This window comes from Atheta coriaria, unplaced genomic scaffold, assembly GCF_025399875.1.
Source record: "Atheta coriaria isolate IRGN ID8LTWV9N9 unplaced genomic scaffold, Caltech_Dcor_3.1 hic_scaffold_9_pilon, whole genome shotgun sequence".
In the NCBI taxonomy this organism is placed as follows: Eukaryota; Metazoa; Arthropoda; class Insecta; order Coleoptera; family Staphylinidae; genus Dalotia; species Dalotia coriaria.
This window is the reverse complement of record NW_027045451.1, coordinates 12,308,866-12,332,064: the sequence shown is the minus strand read 5'-3', so window position 1 is coordinate 12,332,064 and position 23,199 is coordinate 12,308,866. Positions and strand designations below refer to the sequence as shown.

At 41.5% G+C, this 23,199-nt stretch overlaps 5 protein-coding genes and 1 long non-coding RNA gene across 7 annotated transcripts; 4 read left to right on the top strand and 2 right to left on the bottom strand.

Moving 5' to 3' along the window:
* Positions 1 to 345: 345 nt before the first annotated feature.
* LOC135798229 (uncharacterized) lies at positions 346 to 1,263 on the bottom strand. Its single transcript, XR_010549680.1, has 3 exons — positions 1,135 to 1,263; positions 668 to 851; positions 346 to 493 (listed from the first exon to the last, which is right to left on the bottom strand). It is a non-coding gene; the product is annotated as an uncharacterized lncRNA (long non-coding RNA).
* LOC135798227 (serine/arginine repetitive matrix protein 1-like) lies at positions 887 to 7,111 on the top strand. Of its 2 annotated transcripts, none has more exons than XM_065311002.1 (6): positions 887 to 1,289; positions 4,191 to 4,243; positions 4,435 to 5,096; positions 5,156 to 5,463; positions 5,548 to 6,046; positions 6,108 to 7,111. In XM_065311002.1, the coding sequence occupies exons 1-6, from the start codon at positions 1,003 to 1,005 to the stop codon at positions 6,867 to 6,869; spliced, it is 2,571 nt and encodes an 856-aa protein (XP_065167074.1). In that variant the 5' UTR covers positions 887 to 1,002; the 3' UTR covers positions 6,870 to 7,111. The 2 variants fall into 2 exon arrangements, with proteins under 2 accessions (XP_065167074.1, XP_065167073.1); XM_065311001.1 differs by lacking the exon at positions 887 to 1,289 and adding an exon at positions 3,146 to 4,084.
* An 893-nt stretch (positions 7,112 to 8,004) lies between these two features.
* LOC135798228 (protein FAM110B) lies at positions 8,005 to 11,628 on the top strand. The gene is given in 5 exon segments (XM_065311003.1): positions 8,005 to 8,384; positions 8,767 to 9,146; positions 9,243 to 9,565; positions 9,630 to 9,672; positions 9,675 to 11,628. Coding segments are annotated over 4 exon segments (1,083 nt in total). The 5' UTR covers positions 8,005 to 8,384; positions 8,767 to 8,896; the 3' UTR covers positions 10,142 to 11,628.
* Positions 11,629 to 12,102: 474 nt separating this feature from the next.
* Positions 12,103 to 18,846, top strand: Galphas (G protein alpha s subunit). Its single transcript, XM_065311270.1, has 5 exons — positions 12,103 to 13,260; positions 13,322 to 13,668; positions 13,745 to 13,995; positions 14,605 to 14,732; positions 15,150 to 18,846. Exons 1-5 carry the CDS (start codon positions 12,985 to 12,987, stop codon positions 15,294 to 15,296), a joined length of 1,149 nt encoding a protein of 382 aa, XP_065167342.1. The 5' UTR covers positions 12,103 to 12,984; the 3' UTR covers positions 15,297 to 18,846.
* Positions 18,847 to 19,081: 235 nt separating this feature from the next.
* On the bottom strand, positions 19,082 to 21,606 carry LOC135798416 (uncharacterized). The gene is made up of 4 exons (XM_065311263.1): positions 21,374 to 21,606; positions 20,751 to 21,285; positions 20,549 to 20,697; positions 19,082 to 20,490 (listed from the first exon to the last, which is right to left on the bottom strand). Exons 1-4 carry the CDS (start codon positions 21,500 to 21,502, stop codon positions 19,096 to 19,098), a joined length of 2,208 nt encoding a protein of 735 aa, XP_065167335.1. The 5' UTR covers positions 21,503 to 21,606; the 3' UTR covers positions 19,082 to 19,095.
* A 92-nt stretch (positions 21,607 to 21,698) lies between these two features.
* On the top strand, positions 21,699 to 23,196 carry Dysb (dystrobrevin binding protein dysbindin). Its single transcript, XM_065311274.1, has 3 exons — positions 21,699 to 22,262; positions 22,665 to 22,826; positions 22,987 to 23,196. Exons 1-3 carry the CDS (start codon positions 21,815 to 21,817, stop codon positions 23,076 to 23,078), a joined length of 702 nt encoding a protein of 233 aa, XP_065167346.1. The 5' UTR covers positions 21,699 to 21,814; the 3' UTR covers positions 23,079 to 23,196.
* The last annotated feature ends 3 nt before the right edge of the window (positions 23,197 to 23,199 follow it).

Here is a 23,199-nt window from a genome sequence, read left to right as displayed (position 1 = left end):
TTGCAAGAACAACTTATACACAACAAATTCGAAGTAAGATATGAAAAAAGAAAATAATATAGGCAAAAAATTGATACAAAGGTAATAGCAAAATTTTTATGGGTGGGGGTCCACTTTGCCCCATATTCTGAATTTTTTTTTTTATTTTGATAGACACGGCTTATTAATATTAAATACTGAACTAGGATGTAAAAAATAGTGTAACGAGTGAAAAAAGGTAAACAAATTCCCTTTTTTTCGCTTTTGGGGCCCACTTTGCCCCCCTTTCCCCTACATAGCCTGAGGCATTTTCAAACATGGTAGGATTACAGAACTAGGCTGAAACAACATCAAAGGTGCTGTCCATTTGTTAAAATATCAATTTTATTACAACTCACAGCAAGCTATCTACCAATCATGGTCATCGGGACCATGTTGTCAATGATGTTGCACTACTTGCCTGTTTTGTTTTAATACAACTGTAGAATACCAATATATTCAATAATGAAGGTTCCTGAAATAAAAGAGATAGAAGAAGTGAGATAGTGCTAACATGCGGCAACGTTGCTAATTTGAAACATGTGGAAAAAGTGAAGGGTGCGAGGTTATAAGAAAGCGGTTGGATGCCCAAGCACATTCAAAAGTTTTGACAGTTAATTCGAAGAACGATACATATAAACCGGTATACCTTAACCGCGTAACACGTGTGTGAGGTACGACAGACTGTCGTGAGGGCACCAGAGTCCACAGAAGGGGGAAACATATAATTTCTACCTGGTAGTACCCTACCCGGTGTTCCGCCAAAGCTCCGATTCATTTTATTCCAAATATTTCATCAGCATGAAACGCTGCAAAAAGTGTCGAAGAATCATCTATGGCAAGAAAGTTGGCGGTTATTGTAAAATCTGTGTTTATGATAAAACAGTGAGTTGTGTATTCTGTTCCACGACGTATACCCGCCTCGACAGTTATAAACGGCATTTAAAAAGGGACCATTCTATTACATCAGGAAATGTACCCGTAATGGAATGTGTCAGTTGTCGGCAAGTGTTGTCGATACACTATTACAACAACCATATAAAAGAATGTTACTTGAAGAGGGTTAAATGGGTAACATGTGAATTCTGCCAAAAATCATTCATAAAGGAGTATTACTCTGCTCATGTGAGAATACGTCACCCGGGTAGAAACAGAGTGCGTCCATCAACAACAGCAAAAAATCGACGTTTATCTAATGGAAAAAGCAAACATCCAGGCGTTATTGAAAAAGTTCCAAGAAAAACTGTTGCGAGAAACCAAAACATAAAAAGGTAGGTCAAGCTTTCAAGTTTTCTTCAATATAACCTACAATTTCACTGAATTGTAAATATGCATGACATGTACATATGGTTGCCTGGGAAACATATTCAGTTTTCTGTGATTCTCGTGTTCGCCGCTAGGTTATAATCTAACCTTAAAAACTTGGTTTGAAAAGAAGAAGGAAACGGAAAGTAATTGATTGAGTCAAGCCTGTGTGAACATGTAAACGCCGCTATAAATGTTATATAAGTCACGCAATCCCATTTTCAAGCTTCACCAAGATAAGTTATTTCCGTTTAGAGTTCAAAACTTGCTGATAAATGTAAGCGGCGTCGCAGGAAATGCGTTTAGACGTTGTGTAGACTTTCTAGAACTACGGTCACAACCACATCCTACTTATATCAGCAAATTTAATCTTGCATTGTCAGCAAGCGAATGAACCTCCATACGGCTAACTTTATCGCTCACTCGACGTTATAAAGCAGCTTGAAAATGCTTCTTTTACTTATTGTTAGCATTCCGCGCAAACAAATTATGTACAGTCTTCCTTCGGCACTCGATTCCCCCTCCTGGGACAATGTCGCTTGTAGTCTGTACCTCGTGAGTACTTTAGCTTTACTCAAGCTTTGACTTGAGTACCCCGAAATGTATGCATGCTACGTGGCAATCGATCGTTTGCTATTTCTCAAAACCAAACATGTTCAAGCAGCGTGAGTGAGACCCGGGTCTCAGGCGCTATAGATATAGCCTTGAACGCGACATGGCAACGCTGTAAATTGAACTTAATGGCATAGCAACCGGGCGGCCACGGAAAACCGATACGGATGCAGTTGATCCGAGTAGAGAAAGCTTTCATAGGCGAGAGCGAGAACGGACTACGAGGCGAGTAGTAGGATTCCACTTCTCCTGCACAACCTCGACAACTATCCTCGTTTTTTGTGCGAGAAGTGAGAGGTGATTACGAAGAAACGTACATTTTGTGCTTGTTCCAGCACATTTCTCAGAACTAAAACGAGTTTCACCGTTAATAACACTAATCAATCGACCTGCTTAGCATTTAAAATGACTTTTTCAAATATGAAGGGGGGAAATTTTCAATAATTACTTAAGTACATCATAAATCCATTTATCTCAACAATAATAATATGAAACTTTTATAATAGTAGTAATAACCATTACCATTATCTAAATTATCATTATAAAATATATGAGTGTGGACTTTGTCGACGGAAACGCGAACGCTGTTCGCGTTGAGTTGAATTTTTCATATCGTGGTGAGCCATGGTTTGGTCTCAACCGTCTCTGTCGGAACAGTCTGAACACTGCACAACCGGTTTCGTCTATTGCACACACACACACACACAGGCATAAACAACGCACAGACGCGGCTGACCTCTTTAAATAAACCAGACGATGCCACTACGCATGGCGAGAGGGGAGGCCGCATCGGTGTTTCCGATCCGACGCGCGCTCTCTTCACATCAAGTGACAGCACATAGCTCCATCACCCGCCGTTCGCTAGGCTTCGCGTGACGTGGGGGTTTTTCAAACCCAAGCGGAATAAATAATAACTCGCCTAATGGTCTCGTAGCGTTGTGTGCGTTGGAAACGCGTGAAATTAAATTTAGGTTTGCGGTGGGCGTCGTTCATTTCGTAAGCTCGACGAAAACATGACCTCTGAGTGAGATATGTGGGCATGTGGGGGGATATGCATTGAAATTAAATCCAATTTGGAATATTCCACTCTCGGAACCCTTGGAAATGGAGGGGATGTATTGATCCTGCTTTTTTTAGGTACCGCTTACTAAAACCAGTATATCTGCTTCGAAAAATATAATTTCGCCAAACTTTTAAACACCAATAAAATTTGATTAGGCTGTATTCTGCTAAAAAGCTGTTTCATGTATAAAACATTGGAGAGTGCATAAAGAAGCTTTTTGTTTATGTAGGTATATTAAGCAATATTGTGGGGTAATCAGAATGTATACATAAATTACAACGCAGCGCAACCTAGGATTGACGCATATTTTAGGTTTTATTGATACGACGTGGCCCCGCATTCTCCGCATTACGATTGTATCATGGTGCTATCCCCACCCTTATGACAGCCCGTCTCACTTGCGCGCCAGCGTAATTACACTCGACACATCCGTTCACAGTGGTGCACAATAAATGGTTATGAATTCTCCGAATCGTTGGTTAGAACAGTACAGCTGCGTCAAAAGCATTTCGAAAGTATAAATCGTGGTCCCACACACACACACACAACCTCTACTTATACGCGCATCTCTGTCACGCCTGCGTTTTGCTCGGCATTTCCATCCTTGTTGTTTTTTTATGCCTGAAAGTGGGTTCGCCCGTTGCGGTTGCCAACACATTTGGACCTCGGGTTGCCAGGCAACCGATGTGGAAAGTTCTAAGCAGTTGGCGAGCCGGTACAGCGGAACAAATACCATCGGCAGGTTTCATCCCCACTATCACCACCGACCGCCGCCGTAGGACCCACAGTGGGTTCGAGTTGGAGCATGGCATGGCGTACGCGGCGCGGTGTGCTCGCTCTGCTGCGAAAGACCCGCATTTGAACCTCGATGTTAGTGCGTAAATGTTCGCGCGGGCTTGTGTTGTGTATTGAAGCAGAAGCAGGCGCTCGCGACGAACGCAAACAAAAGCAAAACGAAACGTGCGCCGCATCATAATAACTACTCGACACGCGCAACCTGAAATCGTCTAAATTTTCATCGGCGGAAACCTTCAACTTTTCAATTTAAATCAAATAATTGTTATTTAAATTTATTTTACCATGCGGGTGAGTGGCAATAATTTATAAACAATAGATAATTTAACTATTAACATTATTTTTATTTATGAAATAAGTAAACACATAAATAAATAATTATTTAATTTATTTACAGTCCAACCATGGTCCATGTAAACATTAACTCGAGAAATTTGCTTTACCGTTCAGGTAAATATTTTATTTTACTTATTTTACGACAAACATTGTTGTTTACTTTCGATTCGAAATATTGTACGTTTACTCAATCGTGATAAACAATCCAATATAACTGCTGCATGTTCTTCAACGCTCTTATCATCTGATAGCAGTGTCCGCTTACAAATATTTGCAAGTGTTTTATTTTTATTTCTAATCCCAAGGTGGTACAAATTGCCTGGATTGCGACATTAACTTCACTAGCGAAGAGTATCTTATTGAACATCTGCTTCGTCATCATATAAAACAGCCGAAAGTTATTTTGGAGCGGCACACAGACAAGCCGATCAAGTTGAGAATTAAGGGTAGTAAAGGCGAAGGTTTTCGGATTGTTACCGGCAAATCTCCTGCCCATCCTAAATCGAAAACCAGCGTTAACGGAATCGTAGAAAACGAAAAAGAACCTACGAATTTTGAAACTTCTGAAGTAAGTTCCGATGCAGCTGATGCGGTTAATACAGATGCAAATTTAACCGCGGAAGAGGTTCCGCAGCAGGACGCGATGCAGAATATAGATTTTCAAGATACTGAGGAGGTTGTCGCATCGGATGAAAAGATTACATATGGAATGACGGAGAATGTACCTGGGGGTGAACCTACCCCTCCACCTGATAACCCTACGCCCGAAATACCGAAAATTCGAATAAAAACTGGCTTGCTGGCAACAGATCCCAACCCTGGTCATGAGTTAATTGAGGAGGTACATACGCCTGGGACCTTGGAAAACAGTGAATCCCTGACAAGCTTGTTCAAGAATAATGATCGGGCGAAAGATTTGGGTTTCACCACTAGTGATCCTGATTATGTACCGCAGGACGCAGCAATGGTAATATTTTACTCCGAATTTTGTTTTGAGTTTTGGAATTTATTTGAAAATTTTTTTAGCAATCTTACAATCCTGCGTCAAATGCAATGATGGCTAAGAACTCGTTGGCTTCTATCTCTAACATACCAATGCAGGAACTTGCGCAACAAGTATCAAGGTTGCAGAATGGTCTACAGACGCCCAACGGGATGCACCAGCAAAATGTGCTGATCAATATACAGCACTTTCAGCAGCCGCAACCACCGGTACCGCATAACGTTCATAATTACCCAGTGCTTCCGCCTATATATCCACAACAGTCGCAGCCGCAGGCAGCGCCACCGCCACCTACATTTCAACACAACGCACCTCCCAGATATCATTATCCGTAAGTATTCTAATCTGTAGATAACATGTGTGTGTGTGTGTATTGACATTTTGCTAATGAGTTTGTATATTGGATAAATGATAGGTCCGGAGGTCATATGTATTACCAACCACCCCCACCACCAGGATATCCGCATCCACAACACAACCAGAGGCCACAAAATCAAATGGGACCACCAGTGCCACCGGGTCCACCACGACAGCCAACACCGTGCATACGATACCCACCGCAAAATCAAATGATGCATCTTCCAATTAATCATCGCTCTCCACGTGGAAGACCTTCCCTTGCTTCGCAATCTAGACCGACAGCGCCAATGCAGCAAAGAACACGACAACCTAGGCCCAGAATGCCCATCCTTCAACAGACCCTCGCAACTCCACCACCTACCAAACAAAATGTGAAACCCATGAAACGGTCACGGTCTCCAGTATTATTGAACGGCCAGAATCAAATGAAAATTAATGAAATGAAGAAAATGAAAATGGATACTTTGGTACCTGATAAAAATGACGATGCCGACTGTGAAGTAGTAGCTGTCACACAGAAAAGTTCAAGTTTACCACAGATACAAAGTATACAGGTATGTTATTAATTAGGAATGCTTCAAAGTATTAAATCTAATTGCATTTTCTTGTTTCTAGGGAAATGTGTCAGATCCCAATACAATGCACTTATCAGAGTCTATTACACTGACAACAATCCAACCTTCAATATCTCCTAAACAGAAAGAAGCTCGCGCTGAGGCTAAAGAAGTAGCAAGCGTTTTGGCTGCACGTGGAATCACAGTCACAACTGCCCCCCGCAATAAAGACTCTGCATCACCTCTGGACTCTTCGGGTAGTAATACTCCTGTATCAATTAATCTCAATAGTGCAGTGTGCATCATTCCGCAAAAGAAGAAAGACGATGCTGCACCCTCACCGACTGTGGATTTAACAGATGATGTAAATCCACCTGGGGTTACTCCATCCCAACCTACTACATCTATGAAACCCCCTCAACCGAAAATACCAACAGGAACCCAACAATATGAGTGTCATATGTGTATATCAAAGTTTCCGTCGGTTGCGATGCTGATTAAACACCGTAAGACATATCACAGGACTAATGTCGGGCCTGAGTTCGGAATACCTTTGATTGATCTGAAGAGTCCCGGCGTCACTCAGCGTTTGACGAAATTCGGGATTTTTCATTATATCCCGCTGCCGAATACAAACTCGGGTGGTATGTTCGCGCTGCCGATTTTGAGCGTGGATGCACAGAATACGACTAATCCGCAGGACTTTGCTTCGTCTATTTTAACGCTCGGACCAATCAAACCGATTAATCCGCCGCGGCCGGTGATAAAACGCGGCAAACCGCCCAATAATAACGTATCGACAACTTCCTATAATAGTTCATAACGAGTGACTCGCATCCGTAGATAATTTTTGAGTTTGAACTATGTTTTAAGACTGAGATGCGCGCAATGGCATTGATTTTAAGTTAATAATTTTTGTACTTACTGTAAATATGGACCTTCGCAATATCGTATTAAGTTATTGTTATATATGTTTATTTATCGATTGTACATTTTAGAATTGTGAATTAAGTTGAAGAGGAACACATATTTTTGTTAAATATAAAAAGCATTTCTCAAACATGCTATTTATTGTATTTATGCACGTATACTAATTAATATTCTTACGTAATTTACTAGGAAGTATAGCTACATTGTACAGCGGTATGGCTGGAGTGTGGTTATGAACTCATTGGTTATTGCATCAATGCAGGCAACCAGACGAACACGTCGTTACCATGGAAACTTGCTGTTCATGGAATTTGTACATAAGTACAGCTGGTGCGGAAGGGCAATTCTAGCCTATTCTTCTACTTGATCATTCAGACACGACTGAGTACTTCGGTTCACCATCGCGGCCTTTTTATACCTTTATATAGTCCCAACCCGCAAATGATGGTGGGGGAAGACCCGATACATGATTGCCTTAACGCAAGGGTGTGACCAGGGGATACCTGCGAAAACCTGTTCTGGGAAGTGCGCTATCTAAACGTGAGTCCCCTCATCATTACTTTGTCCCACCACAACACAGGTATAAAAGAAAAGTCTGAAGTGCAACACTTAACCTCACTTTTTAAAACAAACTACAGCGCCATGCCCTCAACAGACAGCACTGCCTTGAGACTCTTTCTTTCAATTCTGGTTTTGGGCTGAAATCTGGCCAATTCTAAAAGAGATGAGTTAAGTGGAGAGGACGTGTCATCATCTGTGACATCCATATCAATATTTTCAGCATTAATTGCACAATTGTGTCTGAATGGTCAAGCAAAATGACGTGAGGACACATCCGAATAATTATTTTATAAAATCTGAGACATATCTCATTTAAACCACAAAAATTGTGCTATAACCTCTATAGTAACATATAAACCACGAATAATCTATAGTCACCTATTTCCGGTATTCCGGAAAAGTTTTAAAGTTTCACGCGCCATCTGTCGACATTGGCCGGTAGCTAATTTTGCGGCTGTTTCTTCAGTTCACTGGCGTCGTTGCAACCAGGATGTCCCCTCCCACGCGCAAAGAGGAGTGCAAGCATATGCGGCACTAGCAGCGCACAGCACAACCATAGCAAAACACAAGTTTAGCAGCCAACGCCAGCGCTGAAGATGCGTGCACAGCGAACACGCCTGACACACAATCAGCTGGGCCGAATGTAAGATGGCCGTGCTTTACTGTCAGTTGGTCAGTAGTGTTTACGAAGTTTGATGGCTCCGATGGCTTTGATGGCTCTAAAGTGTACAACACAAACGCAGCCACCATGTGATAGCCAACGACGGGGATCGATCGTTTTGCAATAACAATCGATGCACAAACGCGAGCGTCTCCGCTCAAATGTCTCGACTAGGAAGTTAACCAGGTACGTGCGAATCTTCAATCGTTCAATCACGTACACCATTTCCTACTTCCATAATTTTTTTTTCGAAACTACAGCGAAGTGCGTTAATTAATAACATAAAGTTCTTCGAGTTTTAATGCAATCAAGAACACGCGTTTCTGTTGGCTTTTTGCGCATTTTAAACTTCCTGCTGATGTTCTTGTTTTGCAACACTTGCAAAGACTTGATTGTTATGAAGTGAAATTTATAATTACAATAGAATGGACTTACGAAACGCTATTGTTCCATTTCTTCTTTTTTTTTCTTCTGTTTTGTGTTCAACTAAAAAGATGGTTTGATTGTTATTACATGCTTGTCTGCTTTCAAGTGGTGGTAGAAATTGAACAATATATTGTTATTGCAGGAGATGGTTCCCAACTTGGATCATCTGGGTTGCAAGTCTCAAATAATGCACAATCTACTCCACAGTAACACAATATACTGCCTATTTTATCACTAAGTTTAAGCATAACAAGTCAGAGAGCAGCTGCATTATGGCCACCATGATGTACCCAACTTTGACCAAGTCACAGAGCATGCGCTCGAAGCGTAAGTCGGCGGTGGAGCTGCTCGCCGAGAGCAAACCCTTCTACGTCAAGTCGGAGGTGGTTCGTGATAATACTCAAGTGCTTCCCGTGCGGCCGGCGCCCAACTTTGCTGCTGGCTACGGCACCTACACGCGGAGCAAATCAGTTAATGTGACAGGACATAATATTAATTATCGGCCGACTACACTACCGCAATGTAAGTTGATTATTTTGACAGTCTATTTAGCCCTTCAAATTGTTGTGAAAGCTAATTAATTAATTGCTCTGATTAACACGTGCATATTAATTTCAGACATGGCTGTTTCACCGTCGAGATCATTGCCGCCATTATCGCACAGAAGATCGGTGCACTCTGGCAGCAGCGACCTGCTGCAGAACAAACTACGGCAATTACTCGTTTGTGACAGTGCTGAAGAACTGAGCGTTGAGCAGTTGGGTCCGCTGAGCCCACCCGCTGAATACGCGCAGCGCTGTCACAAGAGTCTACCCGACCTGCATTGTCGCGCCGAACCCAGCTCGAACAAGAGCAGCAACAAGAGCTTATCGAACCGGGACAGCGGCGGTTCGAGTGGGCATTACACCCAGCGGAGTGAACCGGCGCCTCCACCACGACAAGTAAACATTGATTTCTTTTACCGACACAAGAATAGTGAAGTAATTAATGATTATTTCTGTTTAGTTTCAAGAAGTAAGAAGAGATTCCGGATCAAGCACACAGCACAGCGGGGTTCATCGTACTATTGTTGCGCGGAAGGCGATTGTCGCACTCGTGTGATTTACCCGCCACCAGTACCGCCGCATCAACCGCCATCACAATTGCCCCCGCCGTCGACGTTCAAGCGACAGAAGTGCCTGCGGTACAAGCGCGACCGGCCAATCCTGCGCTCCAAGTCGGATATCAGTGACAGATACTGGCGTCCGCCAGAGCCACCTGTCAGCCATCTTGAGCAGTTTTTCGAGCACCTCGGTCTCACGTCCGACAGCTACGAAGACATGCTCAGCAACAGCCGCTCGTCGGAGTCGCCCGTCTTCTTTTCGGACGTGTCGACCATCGACTCTAGCCGACCCATCGACAACGGCGATTACTGTGCGCCGGCGGCGTACCGCCCTAGCGAACCGCCGTCGATAGTTGAACGCAACGCGCGCATCATCAAATGGCTGTGCAATTGTCGCAAGTCGCAGATGCTGTGAACACTCGAATGAATCAAACAGATATCAATCAAATAATTAACGCCGCGCTATTTACTGACATCGGGAACAATAATTTTTGGTTTAACTTTTATTGTTATTTCGGAAATTTGTGAGAAATTATTTACTAGAGTTGTGATTGATTCTTAGTTGGCATGAATGCAAATTGCGATATTGCTATTCATCCATTGTCATTCGTATCAATTAAGAATGAGTCGACTTGTATCGTTATGACTTTGAATGTTTGATATGCGTGCATGCGGTGTGCGGCTGGCCAAGCGAGCGAATGATTAATATTTATTTATTTATTAGACACGTTGAATGTTGTTACGAAATTTAATTGTTTGGAATTTTGCGCGATGAATTACTCGTACCTTGAAAAAAGTCGATTCGAAGAAACCAGTGGCAAACATATTCACATTTTGCGTGTGTGTGTGCAATGTCAAACTGAAGATGATTTACGTTGTAATAAGGCCTCGCATGGCTTTCAGGAATAACTAACGTCCAACACATGTGGAGACATTCCATTTTGCAATATCAGGAGATTTTTCAAAACACTTCACAATATTCCACGTACGCGAGAGTTGTTCCCCGCTTTTTTTCGATTTTGAGGCTTTTATTGTGTAAACAAACGAAGTGTATTTTGTGATAACCGCGAAACTCTTGCTTTGCGAATATGTAACTAATTTTACTAGGCGAGAAACGAAGTTAATTTGTTTGATTCACACAACATGCTTTACGGATACATATTTTAATTTCGTCGCGTGCTTTTTGAGTTGATAAGGACGAAGCCATCTGCCATTTTGTCATAAACGTGAGAATCTAAAATTAGCAAACATGTTGTGATATTTGAATCGGTCGAGTTTTGTTTGACTATGTTATCTGCGGTGCGGATTTGCCTCATTTTGTAATTGTTTGATAAATCAACACACCGTTTATTCCAGTACAGAGTCAATCATAGAAACAAATTAAAATGCGACTTACGGAACAATTAAATAACGAGCGAAACGAACGCACCCGGACTTGGTGTGAAACTTGAGCGTAGCCGTAGCGAGATGTAAACGTGTAGCGTGTGAGTAATTTTTACTATTACTGGTATTCAATAAGATGGTCATATGACGATAACTGCGAATAATAATTACTAATAAGACATTATATTAAAGATCACTGGATCAGTGTAATCATCATTAGCGTCGTTACGATTACCGAAGAGTGCGCAACAAGTATATCGATATTTATAGCTAGCGTATAAAGGAATAACTAGAATGATACACTAATTATTATGATTGTGTAAATAACTCGTACGCAGGGCTCGCTCAGAGCGCGCCCCCGCCCATGTAATGGACTCGCTGTTTCTATTAGTTTTACTATGAATGCCATGCGTTACTATCTAGTCTGTACTTAAATTCTCATTGTTTCAATTAGAAGAACAAACGCATAGCCTATCAACACATCCCATTCTAAAAATATATTCTACATAAAACTATTAATTTAAAGAAGAAACTGAATTTTTGGTGTGTGTAGCCCCTTAATAGCGAAAGCCATTAGGTTGCGCACACGTGTTGATGTTTAATTATACAACAGGTGAATCATGCGACTGCTTCGGCGAATGCGTGCGTAATTGTGTTGCTTCAGGTTGAGTGCAGGCGAAAATTTCGCCGCTTTCCACAAAAAGTTTTCCTTGCTCTCGAACACGATCGGTTTGAATGATCAGAGCGCGCATGTTCGCCCGCTTGCCGATACTCACGATTCACACACTTGATTGCGCTTGAAAAAAAGTGCAAATACTCGTCGTGGATTATTAGTGGTTTGTAATCAGCGAAATTAGAGGCACATATGTTGCGACAAATGCGAAATTTTAATGAAATGCGTATGAAAAGTTGATTTTTACGGTGAAAAGTGACAATATTGAGGCGAGTGGCAATGCCGGCAACGCCGCGCCAGAGTGCGCCGTCACAGTCGAGCGTAGACGAGCGCTGGCGAGCGGCGCGGTCGGGTCGGACATATTTAATTCACCTGTCCGCTGTCCCCGCTGTCATCAGGGGGTTCGATATAATTGTGTTTAACGCGGTCGCGATTAGTGTTCCTCACTTAACGAGGCCCCACTTGGAAGCGCCCGGCAGCGCAGCGTCGACGGGCTGCATTTGAAGCCCTCCTCGCGGCCGCGCCGCGTCCCCGCGACCGTCGTCTCGCCGTCGGGGTGTATCAAATGTAGTTTTTCAGCGCGCCGACAGAGTGAAGGCGAACGCACGGAACGATCCAGCGCCGCACGCAAAAGGGGGAAAAGCGCAAGAAAATCGGCCCGCGGTCTATTTTTACATGGACTCTGGTGTGTTGTGTCGGCGTGATGCATATCTGCTCTGCTAGTCTACGCTATTTTCGCCGATCGTAAAGTATAAATAGCCCGCGAGTGATTCGCTTCTAATCTAAACATAGCAAACAGTGGAGCCATTTTTATGCGTTGCGCTCGCCCGATTCCTTCCGAATTTTCAATGAAGCGGCAGCCCGCGCTTATCGCGACTCCAACGCCGGCGGTGCGCGCCGACCGCGTTAGCTGAGTGCGCGATCCGAGCGCGTTCGAGCCGTCGGAAGCTGTGCCAAGGAGCCCCGAGCGCCCCGTCTCCGCCGAGCCGACATAACCCTCAAAGGTCTCCGAGCGCGAGCTGGTCGAGAGGCTGGTGGAGGAAGGTCGGCGCGGCGTCTTCGCGGCCGCGGCGGAGTGTGATGAAAGTGGTCGGTCTGTGAGTGGTGCGTGCACGACGACAGCCACGGTGGCGACGGGCCCAGAGTGCGGCCCTGGGGCCGCCGAGAAGGGCGCCGGCTGTTGGTGGTCCTCCCTGGCGGCCATGGGCTGCTTTGGCAACAGAGACTCGCAGCAGGCGGCGGGCGGCGCCGAGGACAGCCGCGAGAAGAAGCGCATTAGTGATCGAATCAACAAGCAGCTTAAGATGGACAAGCAAGTGTATCGCGCGACGCATCGGCTGCTGTTGCTCGGCGCCGGCGAGTCTGGCAAATCGACAATCGTCAAGCAGATGCGCATCCTGCACGTCCACGGCTTTAGTGATAGCGAGAAGTGGCGGAAGATCGAGGACATCAAGAAGAACATTCGCGATGCCATCATTGTCAGTATTTCCATTATCACCACCCTGCCCCGGCAACCTACTAACAATTCTATCATTTTAGACAATATCGGGAGCAATGTCGACGCTATCTCCTCCCGTCCAATTAGAACATCCCGAGAACCAAACACGCGTGGATTGGATTCAGGACTGCGCCACCGGCCCCGACTTCGACTATCCGCCCGAGTTCTACGACCACACCGAAGCGCTGTGGAAGGACAAGGGCATTCAGGCGACGTTCGAGCGGAGCAACGAGTACCAGCTGATAGACTGCGCAAAGTACTTCTTGGATCGGGTGGACATAATCAAGCAGCCCGATTACAAACCGTCGGAGCAGGACATTCTGCGATGTCGTGTCCTCACCAGTGGCATTTTCGAGACGCGCTTCCAGGTCGACAAAATTAACTTCCAGTAAGTTGTTGCCGTGCTGTGGCGCAATCGCAGCGCGTTTCACCGGCTGTTTTATTATAATTGCCTTCTCTTGCAGCATGTTTGATGTGGGTGGCCAGAGAGACGAAAGACGTAAATGGATTCAATGCTTTAATGACGTAACAGCGATAATATTCGTAACGGCGTGTAGTTCGTACAACATGGTGCTGCGAGAGGATCCCTCACAGAACAGATTGCGGGAGAGTCTCGAACTGTTCAAGTCTATCTGGAATAACAGGTGGCTGCGCACTATTTCCGTTATACTCTTCCTCAACAAGCAGGACCTGCTGGCCGAGAAGATTAAAGCCGGTAAGTGAGGCGCGCGCGACGTGCGTCGTGTTTTCTTTTTTCTTGGTGACACGCCAAAATCGGTCCGCCTACGATTTATTACACAAGGTTATCACATTTTTATTATAGCAGAAGGCAGGGCGAAAATTCGTGACGCTGGCGTCGTTTTATTTCTGTCTCGCGACATCTTTGATATGTTGTCATTTTGTAGTTTTCAACTTTTAGTCGGCGCTACATATAGGGCGGAACCTCACATAAACTTTCGTTTGCAAATACATATTTTGTGCTCTCTTCTTGATTAAATTTACTGATTTTTAAAATCGTTGCACGCATTTGCAATATGCGCATATAAAGTGTATAAACTTTCACGTTTGACGAGCCTCCGGGCTTCTAACAAGTCGCATTTCGGTAGAAAATGTCCCGTAATTTTTAATATATTTTTTTTTAGTTTATTTACATAAACAACATCTTTGTTTTTGTTTTATTTGATTTGATTTGAATATAAAAACCTCGTTTGATTCACACGACCCTTGGCCCGGTTTGACATTTGCCTCCACGCCCACATTCCTAACATCAACTATCGAATGTTTAAAAATCTAATGCATTTTCGTTTTGTGGTGTTGTTTGCAGGTAAAAGCAAATTAGAAGATTATTTCTCTGATTTCCAAGCGTATCAAATTCCCGGAGACGCGCCAAACGACGCTAATGAAGACCCGCTGGTGGTGAAAGCCAAGTACTTCATAAGGGATGAGTTCCTAGTAAGTATAGCTCGCTTCCGAATCCGCAATCAATGCTTACGATTTATTTTTTTAAGTTATTGTTTAAACTTTTGTGTTAGGGAGTTATATACACTTGTTTGCGGCCGAAAAATACACATTGCCCAAAGGTTATCCTCAATTACTTCGTTTATTTATTTTGTTTTTAGTACTGCAAGCAATAACTTGGAAATATTTTTTCTCTGATTGTGCAATTTTGAATTCTATTAACATTGCACGCACAATTGCAGAAAAATTTAAGATTTTCCACACTTAAATATCCAATATAATCTATAATTATTTAAGTGTATATAACCCCGTAACGCTGCAAAGCCCTTTTAGCCCATTCCCGCTTTCGCAAATCCAAATCAGGTATGCCGACCTGGTGCAAGCACTGATGGCACATTTTCTGATCCGCAGCGTATAAGTACGGCGTCCGGAGAGGGTAAGCACTACTGCTATCCGCACTTCACGTGCGCCGTCGATACGGAAAACATAAAACGTGTGTTCAATGATTGTCGAGACATCATTCAGCGTATGCATCTGCGCCAATACGAACTGTTATAACCGCCCTTTCGATTTCAAAATGCGAGCAAAACAAAAAGAATGAAAGAAAACACACAAGAACACAAGATGAATCATACGATCGAGAATGATGAAACAAAATCTCTCGTTGCTTCTGTCTCCAACGCTGTATATCTCACTATATTATAATTACATAAATATTAACGAGAACCTGAATTAAGTAACGGTACCGCACGTTCAAAATACAAAGCATACAAATAATACTAATGGACGAGAAACATTTTATCAATGGAGCGTGTAACTCTCAAACGTAGCTGATCTCTACTCTCCTCTCGTAGGAAGTGTTACAATGAAACAAAAAATAATGAACGCCGCCTTAGTTGATTCGATTTCGCCGTTGCGTTGAATTTCGATCGTTTCGCAATGCATCCAGGAACACAAATACACGATTTTCGCCTGTGACGGGGAGTAAAACTATAGGACCAATAAAGACAACGCGTAACAATTTTTAATTGTTTTTTGGTTTCTCTTTTTTCTACCGACGAGTAATTAATTATCAAAAAAAAAAGATTATAAAAAGAACACGACGAATCAAACAAAACCGGTTGTTGTGTCACGCACGTGCAAAATTGTTCTTGTTTTACGCAGCAATACAGAATACATACTAGTGAATGATGATGATGATGAGAGGCGGGCGGGTGCGCGCGAAGCCAGAGCCGCTTTTAATAAAGTTGTCAATTTTTATTATTAAGAGTCGCCGGGGCACATTCGGAGATTCACCACTTCACGCTGAACGGAGAGGATGATGTTGATGATTGTATGACGAGTTTGTGTAATGTGTAATATTTGTGGTTTTTATGTGTTATGGAAACGACCTTCGTTGCTATCATTTTTGATGTTGTAATATTGTTTATAATATTGTTCCTCGCGTCGAGATGTAGCGTAGTTATGTTATTGTTTTGTTTATTTGCGCCCCCGCTGGACACACACGTACCGCGACACACAAGCCACACACACACAACCAGCTGCCAATGTGCGCGCTGGCAAATTCCTTCATCAGTAACCTTTTTTGTGCGTCGAGTTTTATTGTTATCGGAATTAGGTGACTAGCGTTTAATGAAGCAAACCAAATTTATAATGTAATATTGTGTTTAGGATATAATGTATACATGTGCAATGAACCTCCTTGCGATGCAACACTAAAGACTATTGTGATTTGAGACATTTTAAATGTTCGTTTCTTAGTTTTCTCCGTTAGCGGTGTCCGTAAGTAAAAGATGCGCGCGCACTTTCGATTGTCCAAAGTGGTGATACGAAATTGAGAGAAATCTATTTGCTGCTAAAATTATAGTTAAGAAACAAATGAGGGAAACAATTAACTAATCTAAAATTGTAAAAAATATGCGTGGATGGTTTTTATGTTTACTTATTATGATTTAATCGCTACCGTTTAATTTATGTGCAATAACAATCAAACAAATAGTTGTGTTTTTCCGAAAGAAATATTTATTATTTTATGTTGCATGTAGTGTTATGATAACGAACCTTAAACATTCAAACAAACAAGGAGAAGCAAACTACTATAAGCATAAATTATAAAGCACAAAACAAGAAACTATAACAAATCGTCTGAGAACTTCTTACTTTATTGTATATTTGTTGTTTAAACTACTACTGTAGCAGACAGACATAAATATTGAAAATGATATGCTGCGATATAGCCAACCAAAAAATGAAGAAAGAAAAAAACACATACGTTTACCTAGAAAGATCGTCTATTTTTACTACTGTATATCCGCTGCCCGTTCACCTTATCTGCAAGGTAGCTGGCGGTTTTCAAGAGCAAGTGAGAGTTTAAGCGAATACGAAACAAACGATGGATGCGATCCGAAATGTGACTGAATTGAAAACCACCAAAATACTATCACCACATGATGAACACACACAAAACACACTCACATCACTATGTTAGGTCTATGTGATTTATCAAAGTCTTAGCATAACATTAGTATCGCATCATGATTATTAAAGAAACGTAACGATTGAATGAAAGAAATAACTTGAACTGACACTCTTTGACACTGACTTGTCGTTAGTAAGAACCTTCCGTAAACTTTCCTACATGTAACATGCACACACCGGAAGGCAGCGCAACATAAAAATATGAAAATCGCCAACGTTTCGTTTGCCCTTTCGACCAACATACACACACGTTCTCATGCTGTAAATTTCCATCGTCTTCGCACCGCGTGCGCGCGCGTGTTGTCGTTCGCGAGACGGCGTACCGGCGTGCACGTAGTGAGTAATTAATACTTAACAAAGAAAACAACCTAAGTGAAAAACACACAAACACACTAAAAATAATTGAGTGAATCGCAATACAGCGATGTCTCTTGTAATTCGTGCTTTTATTAGTTCGGTAGTGTCTAATTAATTAATAAAAAATAAAAATATATATATATATATGTGCCGCTAGTCTAATAAAATAAAAAAATAAATAAAAAATGGCGGAACGCCGCGCGTGGACCGCACCGAAGGCTACGTACGAATCAAACGCAAACCAAATAACGGTTTGGGCGGCGTCGCGCGCGCTCCACCGGCGTTCCAAAGTCCCTCAATCTTTACTGAATGTTATATTTGTTAATAAAAACTGAGAAAAAATGAAAAAATTATAAATTATATCTGTATTATGCCATTCAGGTTCGCAATGACGACCCGCGCACGAAACACTTCCGACACCGGAAACGAATGCGTTAACTCGTAACAAAATAACCTGTCAATAGCGCGCTACATTAATCATTACACAATTACCATTGTGCGCCGTGTGTATTACGATACGAGTGGGTTCGGAAGTGTTTGGTCGCGTCGATTGTAAAGATGATGCAAAAATGAAGAAAACCTACCTTAACAATGTAAACTCTCGACTCCTATCTATATCATGGAAATCAAACGCAAGTTGGGCATAGAAAATTGATCCTTTTTAATTAGGAGCCATGCACAAATGCGGATAAAAGCAATTTTTCTGTCTGTAGGACAAATTGATGATACTACTACATAAAGAAAAAAAAAATGAGCAAAATGGAAACAGACTTTTTGAACGAAACGAATGCCAGAAGCGTGTACTGTATGAATGAGTATAGTATTCGTTGTGAAATACCCGATTCATCTGCGAAGCAAAATGAACAACAACCAACACACATTAATACACACACACCGTGATTCTGTTGACGAGTACAGCAGCAAATCAGTATTCTTTCGTTTGTATACCCAAACCAATGTACGCATTGTTTTCGTGCCGATATTAAATATTGTCATACCAAATATAATGTATATGTGAAACAAGAAAACTAAAAAAATACACACAAGCAAGAGAATGGAAAATACACGTTGGTTATTTTCGTAACCCAGGGGATTCATAAGTGCTGTATCCAAAATGAACTGCCTGATATGAATCACCTCTATCTATATAAAGTAAAATACTATGCAAACACACAAAATGAAACCAAGCAAACAAAACATGAAATAAATTTAAAAAAAAATTATAAAAGAATGATATGTAACTAAATGATCTGTAATAAATATGTCTTATTTATTTGTGGCGTGGCTCTCTTGTTTCAATGTTTGACTGGTTATGAGATGCTGCCCACACTTTGGACCACCAACGCGGAGTACAAAGTTTACGTGAGTAAATTTATGTTTCATGTTTCGCAACATCATTGGATCATGAATAATTTCACCATACCATTAACTTCATGTGAGAAACAAGAGTTTTCCGCCATTTTGTTTTTTGTTGTGCTGTTGGTAAGGTTTTTACTCTTTCTAAGCTATTTTACAGTAAATCTCAGCGTGTATTGATAGAAAAATACAATTGGAAAACGAAGTTGAGTGCGCGCAGCCCCCCGACGAGGAGTTGATCATTTCCACTATTCGGGGGGCGGCAGGAGTTTTCCGGATTGCCGTCGTATTGCTCCTCGGCCTGACGCTCGATCTCATTGAATAACCCCTCGACGGACGGCTGATACTCGCGGAGTGCGATCTTCTCTAGCTCGTCGGACGCGCTGTAGTTGACGGGTATAGGCGGATCGGCGCAGCTGGCGCGGTCGCCATCTTGTCGAGCCATTATACGGAAATCCGAATGGGGTTTGGTCAAAATCTTTGACGGATACGTCGTCGGCGTTGCGCCGGAGGTGCTCCCTTTGACGAACTTCTTATTTTTCATCCCTTGGTCGGGGCTTTTACTGCGAGGGAATTTAGTAGTGGTAGGCGCGATGTTCTTCTTCTTGTTTTTTGTCGGATCGTAGGCGGAGAAGCCGGAAGTGTTGACGTGTTGATTGGAACCGCTGCGATTGATGTTCATTGCAGCTGGTTGATGAGGAAACGTGACGGGTGGGTTCTGCGAGGTACTAGGGTTGTACATAGATGTCGTTGGGGTATTAGGACGCATGTACTGCGGATTGGTCCATCTATGCTTTGTGGGTAATTGGGGCAGGACGACCATGCTGTAAGGTGATGGCTGGTGCGCCGGGCGGTAAGGGGGTGATATGTACCAACTTGGATTCACATTCTGGGTGCGATTTAGTGGTACCTGATAGGTTTGTGGTGGGTACGTTGGATTACTGATAGAATACCCCAATCTATTATAATTTGGATTTCCAGTGTAGGAAGTTGTTTCGGCGTGGTATTGCATCGGATTGTAGGAAGTGCTCGGATAGGTGCCGCTGGTATTATTAGTTTTTGGCTGGACTTCATCATTCAAGAATGGCATATTGAACTGGTTTATGGGATACCCACATGTGTTATTCACAGCTTCAGAATAGGAAAACTTATTCGGTGATTGTTTTCGTGGCGGATTTGCGTTTATAATGTCACCAATCTCTGGCACTCTAGGCGTATCAATTTCAAAGTAACTCAATTCTGACATCGATGGTTGTGCGTGAAGTCTATCATTAAACTCGGTCGATGATTTTGTTGTACTCTCTGGATGCAGAAATCCTGTGCTGGAGTTGACGCCCGATGAGAATTCGTCAGTGTAATAACTCGATTTGGGACTGCACGGTTCATGCAGGCTTTTTGATGTCTTCGGCGCCATATTGGTGCCCTGCACAACGTCTGAATATAGACGGCGTGTAGGTGTGCGAGTTGTTTCATTTAGGAGGGCGGTATTTGGATCTTGGTCGTCATGATCCGTCGGAGGTGGAATTTTATTATTTAAATCTAATATAAAAGCTACCAATTTCTGAACAAATCAAAAAAAGTATTAATTACGGTTATGTTGTAAATCCTAGGTATACTACTTGTAATGCATAGTCATCCGGTTTCAAAATGTGCCGAAAAGCTTCGGACTCCTGATTGATGATCACATTATCCATCAACGACTTGTACACCTCCAACATGTGCTCCCTACTGTAAGTTTCCCTCTTGTACCATACATTTTTGACTTCATCTAAAATTAATCAACATTATTGCGGTTTACATGTGACTATGTCGCCATCTTGCCTGATAGAAGCTTTGTACGCAGCCTGTAGCCCTCGTACTCGTTGACTTTGAAATAGTAGGGCAAATCCTTGTCTGTATTAAAGTCCTGATTGGGCTGGTCATGTTTGAAAGAAGTCGATCTCGGAGGAGATCGCTCTAATGAGCAGTCTAACGAACTAGTGGAAGATTTTTGACCCTCAGATGATTTGTAGCAGGGAAACAATTCGTGGGTTACGTCCCCGCATTCTATCATCTTCTGCAATTCATTTTCGTATAATTTGTAGTTGGTTGTTGCAGAGTAGAGCGTGTGTATGAACAAATCCTCGACTGCCGGCAGCATCCATGGCTCATGGGCATAGTCAATTTTGCCCAGATTGGGATGCACTGCAATGGGTCCACTTGTGTGGGGGGTGTAGGAGCGCTCGCGGTATTCATTATAAGGATAATTTCCGTATTTTGCTAAATAACTATTGGGGATTACATCTTCTACGCGGCGTAGAACACCACGTTGGTGCTCTTCTTCGTATTCTAATTGCTTGATTCTTTCAAGCAGCACCTATTGAAGTTGAAGTGACATATTTTATGTTTAGGATATGTGATATAATTTCGTAGGTTTGTTGTGAGTCTCCTTGAGGTTGTTTTACCTGATGCGAACGCTTATAAAGTGAATCTTCAACAAAACCATTGTCTGCAATTATTTGGATGGTATCGAATGCTGCTCGAAGCCTTTCTTTTTTCATAAGCGTTTCATTTAAAACGATGCTACTAGTCATTTTCGCGCCATTGTTTCGAAATATTATCAAAACCGACGTTTACTTGTCATAACGCAAATTGCGTCACAGGTGCCAGTTTGTTTAATGTTGGTCGAAAAAATGCGGATTCTTGTGAGCGTACTTTATAGACAAAATAAAGTTTTGCGTGTTTAAATCTGTGCTCACATCTAGTGGAGAACATTTAAAGTAAAGTTCTAATACGGTTAGGTTAGGTCACATTTACAACGATTGCGTATTATCATATCATGTGTTTATACGTGGAAATGTTTCTTGTTTGCTTTGAAATTTCGCGTGTTATTAAATGTCCATGAAATGGATATGTTAAATAATCTAAGAGATTTGTTAAATGTTAAGAATGTACCTGTCATCAGTGGTGAAATACCTATTAACAATAAAATAAACCCGGATGCAGCAGGTGAACTCCTAGAACACTTTCATAAGCAATGGGAAGAAGTGCATAACAATAATGAAACAAATGCAAACCTGGCTGACCAGGCAGCTGATGCTATTGGAAACATTCATTTGTACATTACATCACAAAATGAACATATAACAGCAATAAATCAATTGCTAACATCATTGCCAACTCTTCAGAATACATTACAGACCTGCAATTCACAAATTCAGCAACTGTGTAAATCCTTTGAACAAGTTGAAGAAGATTTACTTCGGTTTGAAGATGTTATTGAACAATGTGAACTGGAGAAAAAGAAAAACAATCATAGGTATCAATTAGCATTGTATGAGGAGAAGAAAATGGGTAAGTAAGGTTAAATAATATTTAATTTAGTTTTAAAAATATTTATTTATTAAATTTCTACGTGATTTTTTACTGGATTTTACAATTTTATATAATGAGTTTGACATGTTTCGCCCTGAGGGCATCTTCATCTTATGAAAATAAATATTTTTAAACTATACAATGGATTACATATTCATAAATGAAAGTAATAAAATTTAATTTAATGTTTATATGTGATTTGATCTCAGTTAGTTACTGACAATGCACACAAGGTGAAACATGTTTAACCTAAGATCATTGTAAATCATATCATCTACAAATGTTTAATAAAATATTGATAACTATGGATTATAAATTTAATGAAGATAAAATAATTAAAATTATGTATCTGAAATAAAGTATCATCACATTTAATTTCAGCTAATCTGGAAATACTTAGAGCAGAGTTATCTAAGAAACATGAACAAGAAGTGATGGAAAATGAGGTGAAGAAAAGGGAAGCAATGCAGGAAAGGCAGTTAGTTTTTCAGGATGCATTCAAAACTGATTTGGAAACTTACAAAGCTCTGGGGACCATTCCAAGTGAGTAAAATTGCTTGTTTTTCACATATTTCTATCAAGCAATCACCATATTTAAGAATACTAATTCATTATGTATCTATAAATGAACCATTCCAATTTTGCTTGCATGGTTGGCTAAAAATAGATGCAGTTACCATTAAAGCAATTATTTCTTTTGTAGAAATTCAAGTTAACCAATCCAGTGCCTTATTAGAGGAAATTCAATTGGATATTGATGACAAGGAACTAATGGACTTTCTGGATGAGAAATAAATCAATTGAATTGTATGTAAAAACAATTGTGATATAACTAACCAATAATTAACTAACAAAAAGGGAAAGTGCACTGATTTGTAACAATATATAGAATATATATTTGAAAATGAAACAATCA

Bases quoted from the DNA above. Each gene is read 5' to 3' on its own strand.
- LOC135798227 (XM_065311002.1), top strand. From the start codon at position 1,003: ATGGAATGTGTCAGTTGTCGGCAAGTGTTGTCGATACACTATTACAAC. The intron at 4,244-4,434 runs GTAAATATTTTA...TCTAATCCCAAG, and splicing joins AAATTTGCTTTACCGTTCAG to GTGGTACAAATTGCCTGGAT. The intron at 5,464-5,547 runs GTAAGTATTCTA...GATAAATGATAG, and splicing joins CCTCCCAGATATCATTATCC to GTCCGGAGGTCATATGTATT.
- Galphas (XM_065311270.1), top strand. From the start codon at position 12,985: ATGGGCTGCTTTGGCAACAGAGACTCGCAGCAGGCGGCGGGCGGCGCC. The intron at 13,669-13,744 runs GTAAGTTGTTGC...CTTCTCTTGCAG, and splicing joins GTCGACAAAATTAACTTCCA to CATGTTTGATGTGGGTGGCC. The intron at 13,996-14,604 runs GTAAGTGAGGCG...TGTTGTTTGCAG, and splicing joins GGCCGAGAAGATTAAAGCCG to GTAAAAGCAAATTAGAAGAT.
- LOC135798416 (XM_065311263.1), bottom strand. From the start codon at position 21,502: ATGACTAGTAGCATCGTTTTAAATGAAACGCTTATGAAAAAAGAAAGG. The intron at 20,698-20,750 runs GCAAGATGGCGA...GATTAATTTTAG, and splicing joins GCGTACAAAGCTTCTATCAG to ATGAAGTCAAAAATGTATGG. The intron at 20,491-20,548 runs GTAGTATACCTA...TGATTTGTTCAG, and splicing joins CGGATGACTATGCATTACAA to AAATTGGTAGCTTTTATATT.
- Dysb (XM_065311274.1), top strand. From the start codon at position 21,815: ATGGATATGTTAAATAATCTAAGAGATTTGTTAAATGTTAAGAATGTA. The intron at 22,263-22,664 runs GTAAGTAAGGTT...ATTTAATTTCAG, and splicing joins GTATGAGGAGAAGAAAATGG to CTAATCTGGAAATACTTAGA. The intron at 22,827-22,986 runs GTGAGTAAAATT...TTTCTTTTGTAG, and splicing joins AGCTCTGGGGACCATTCCAA to AAATTCAAGTTAACCAATCC.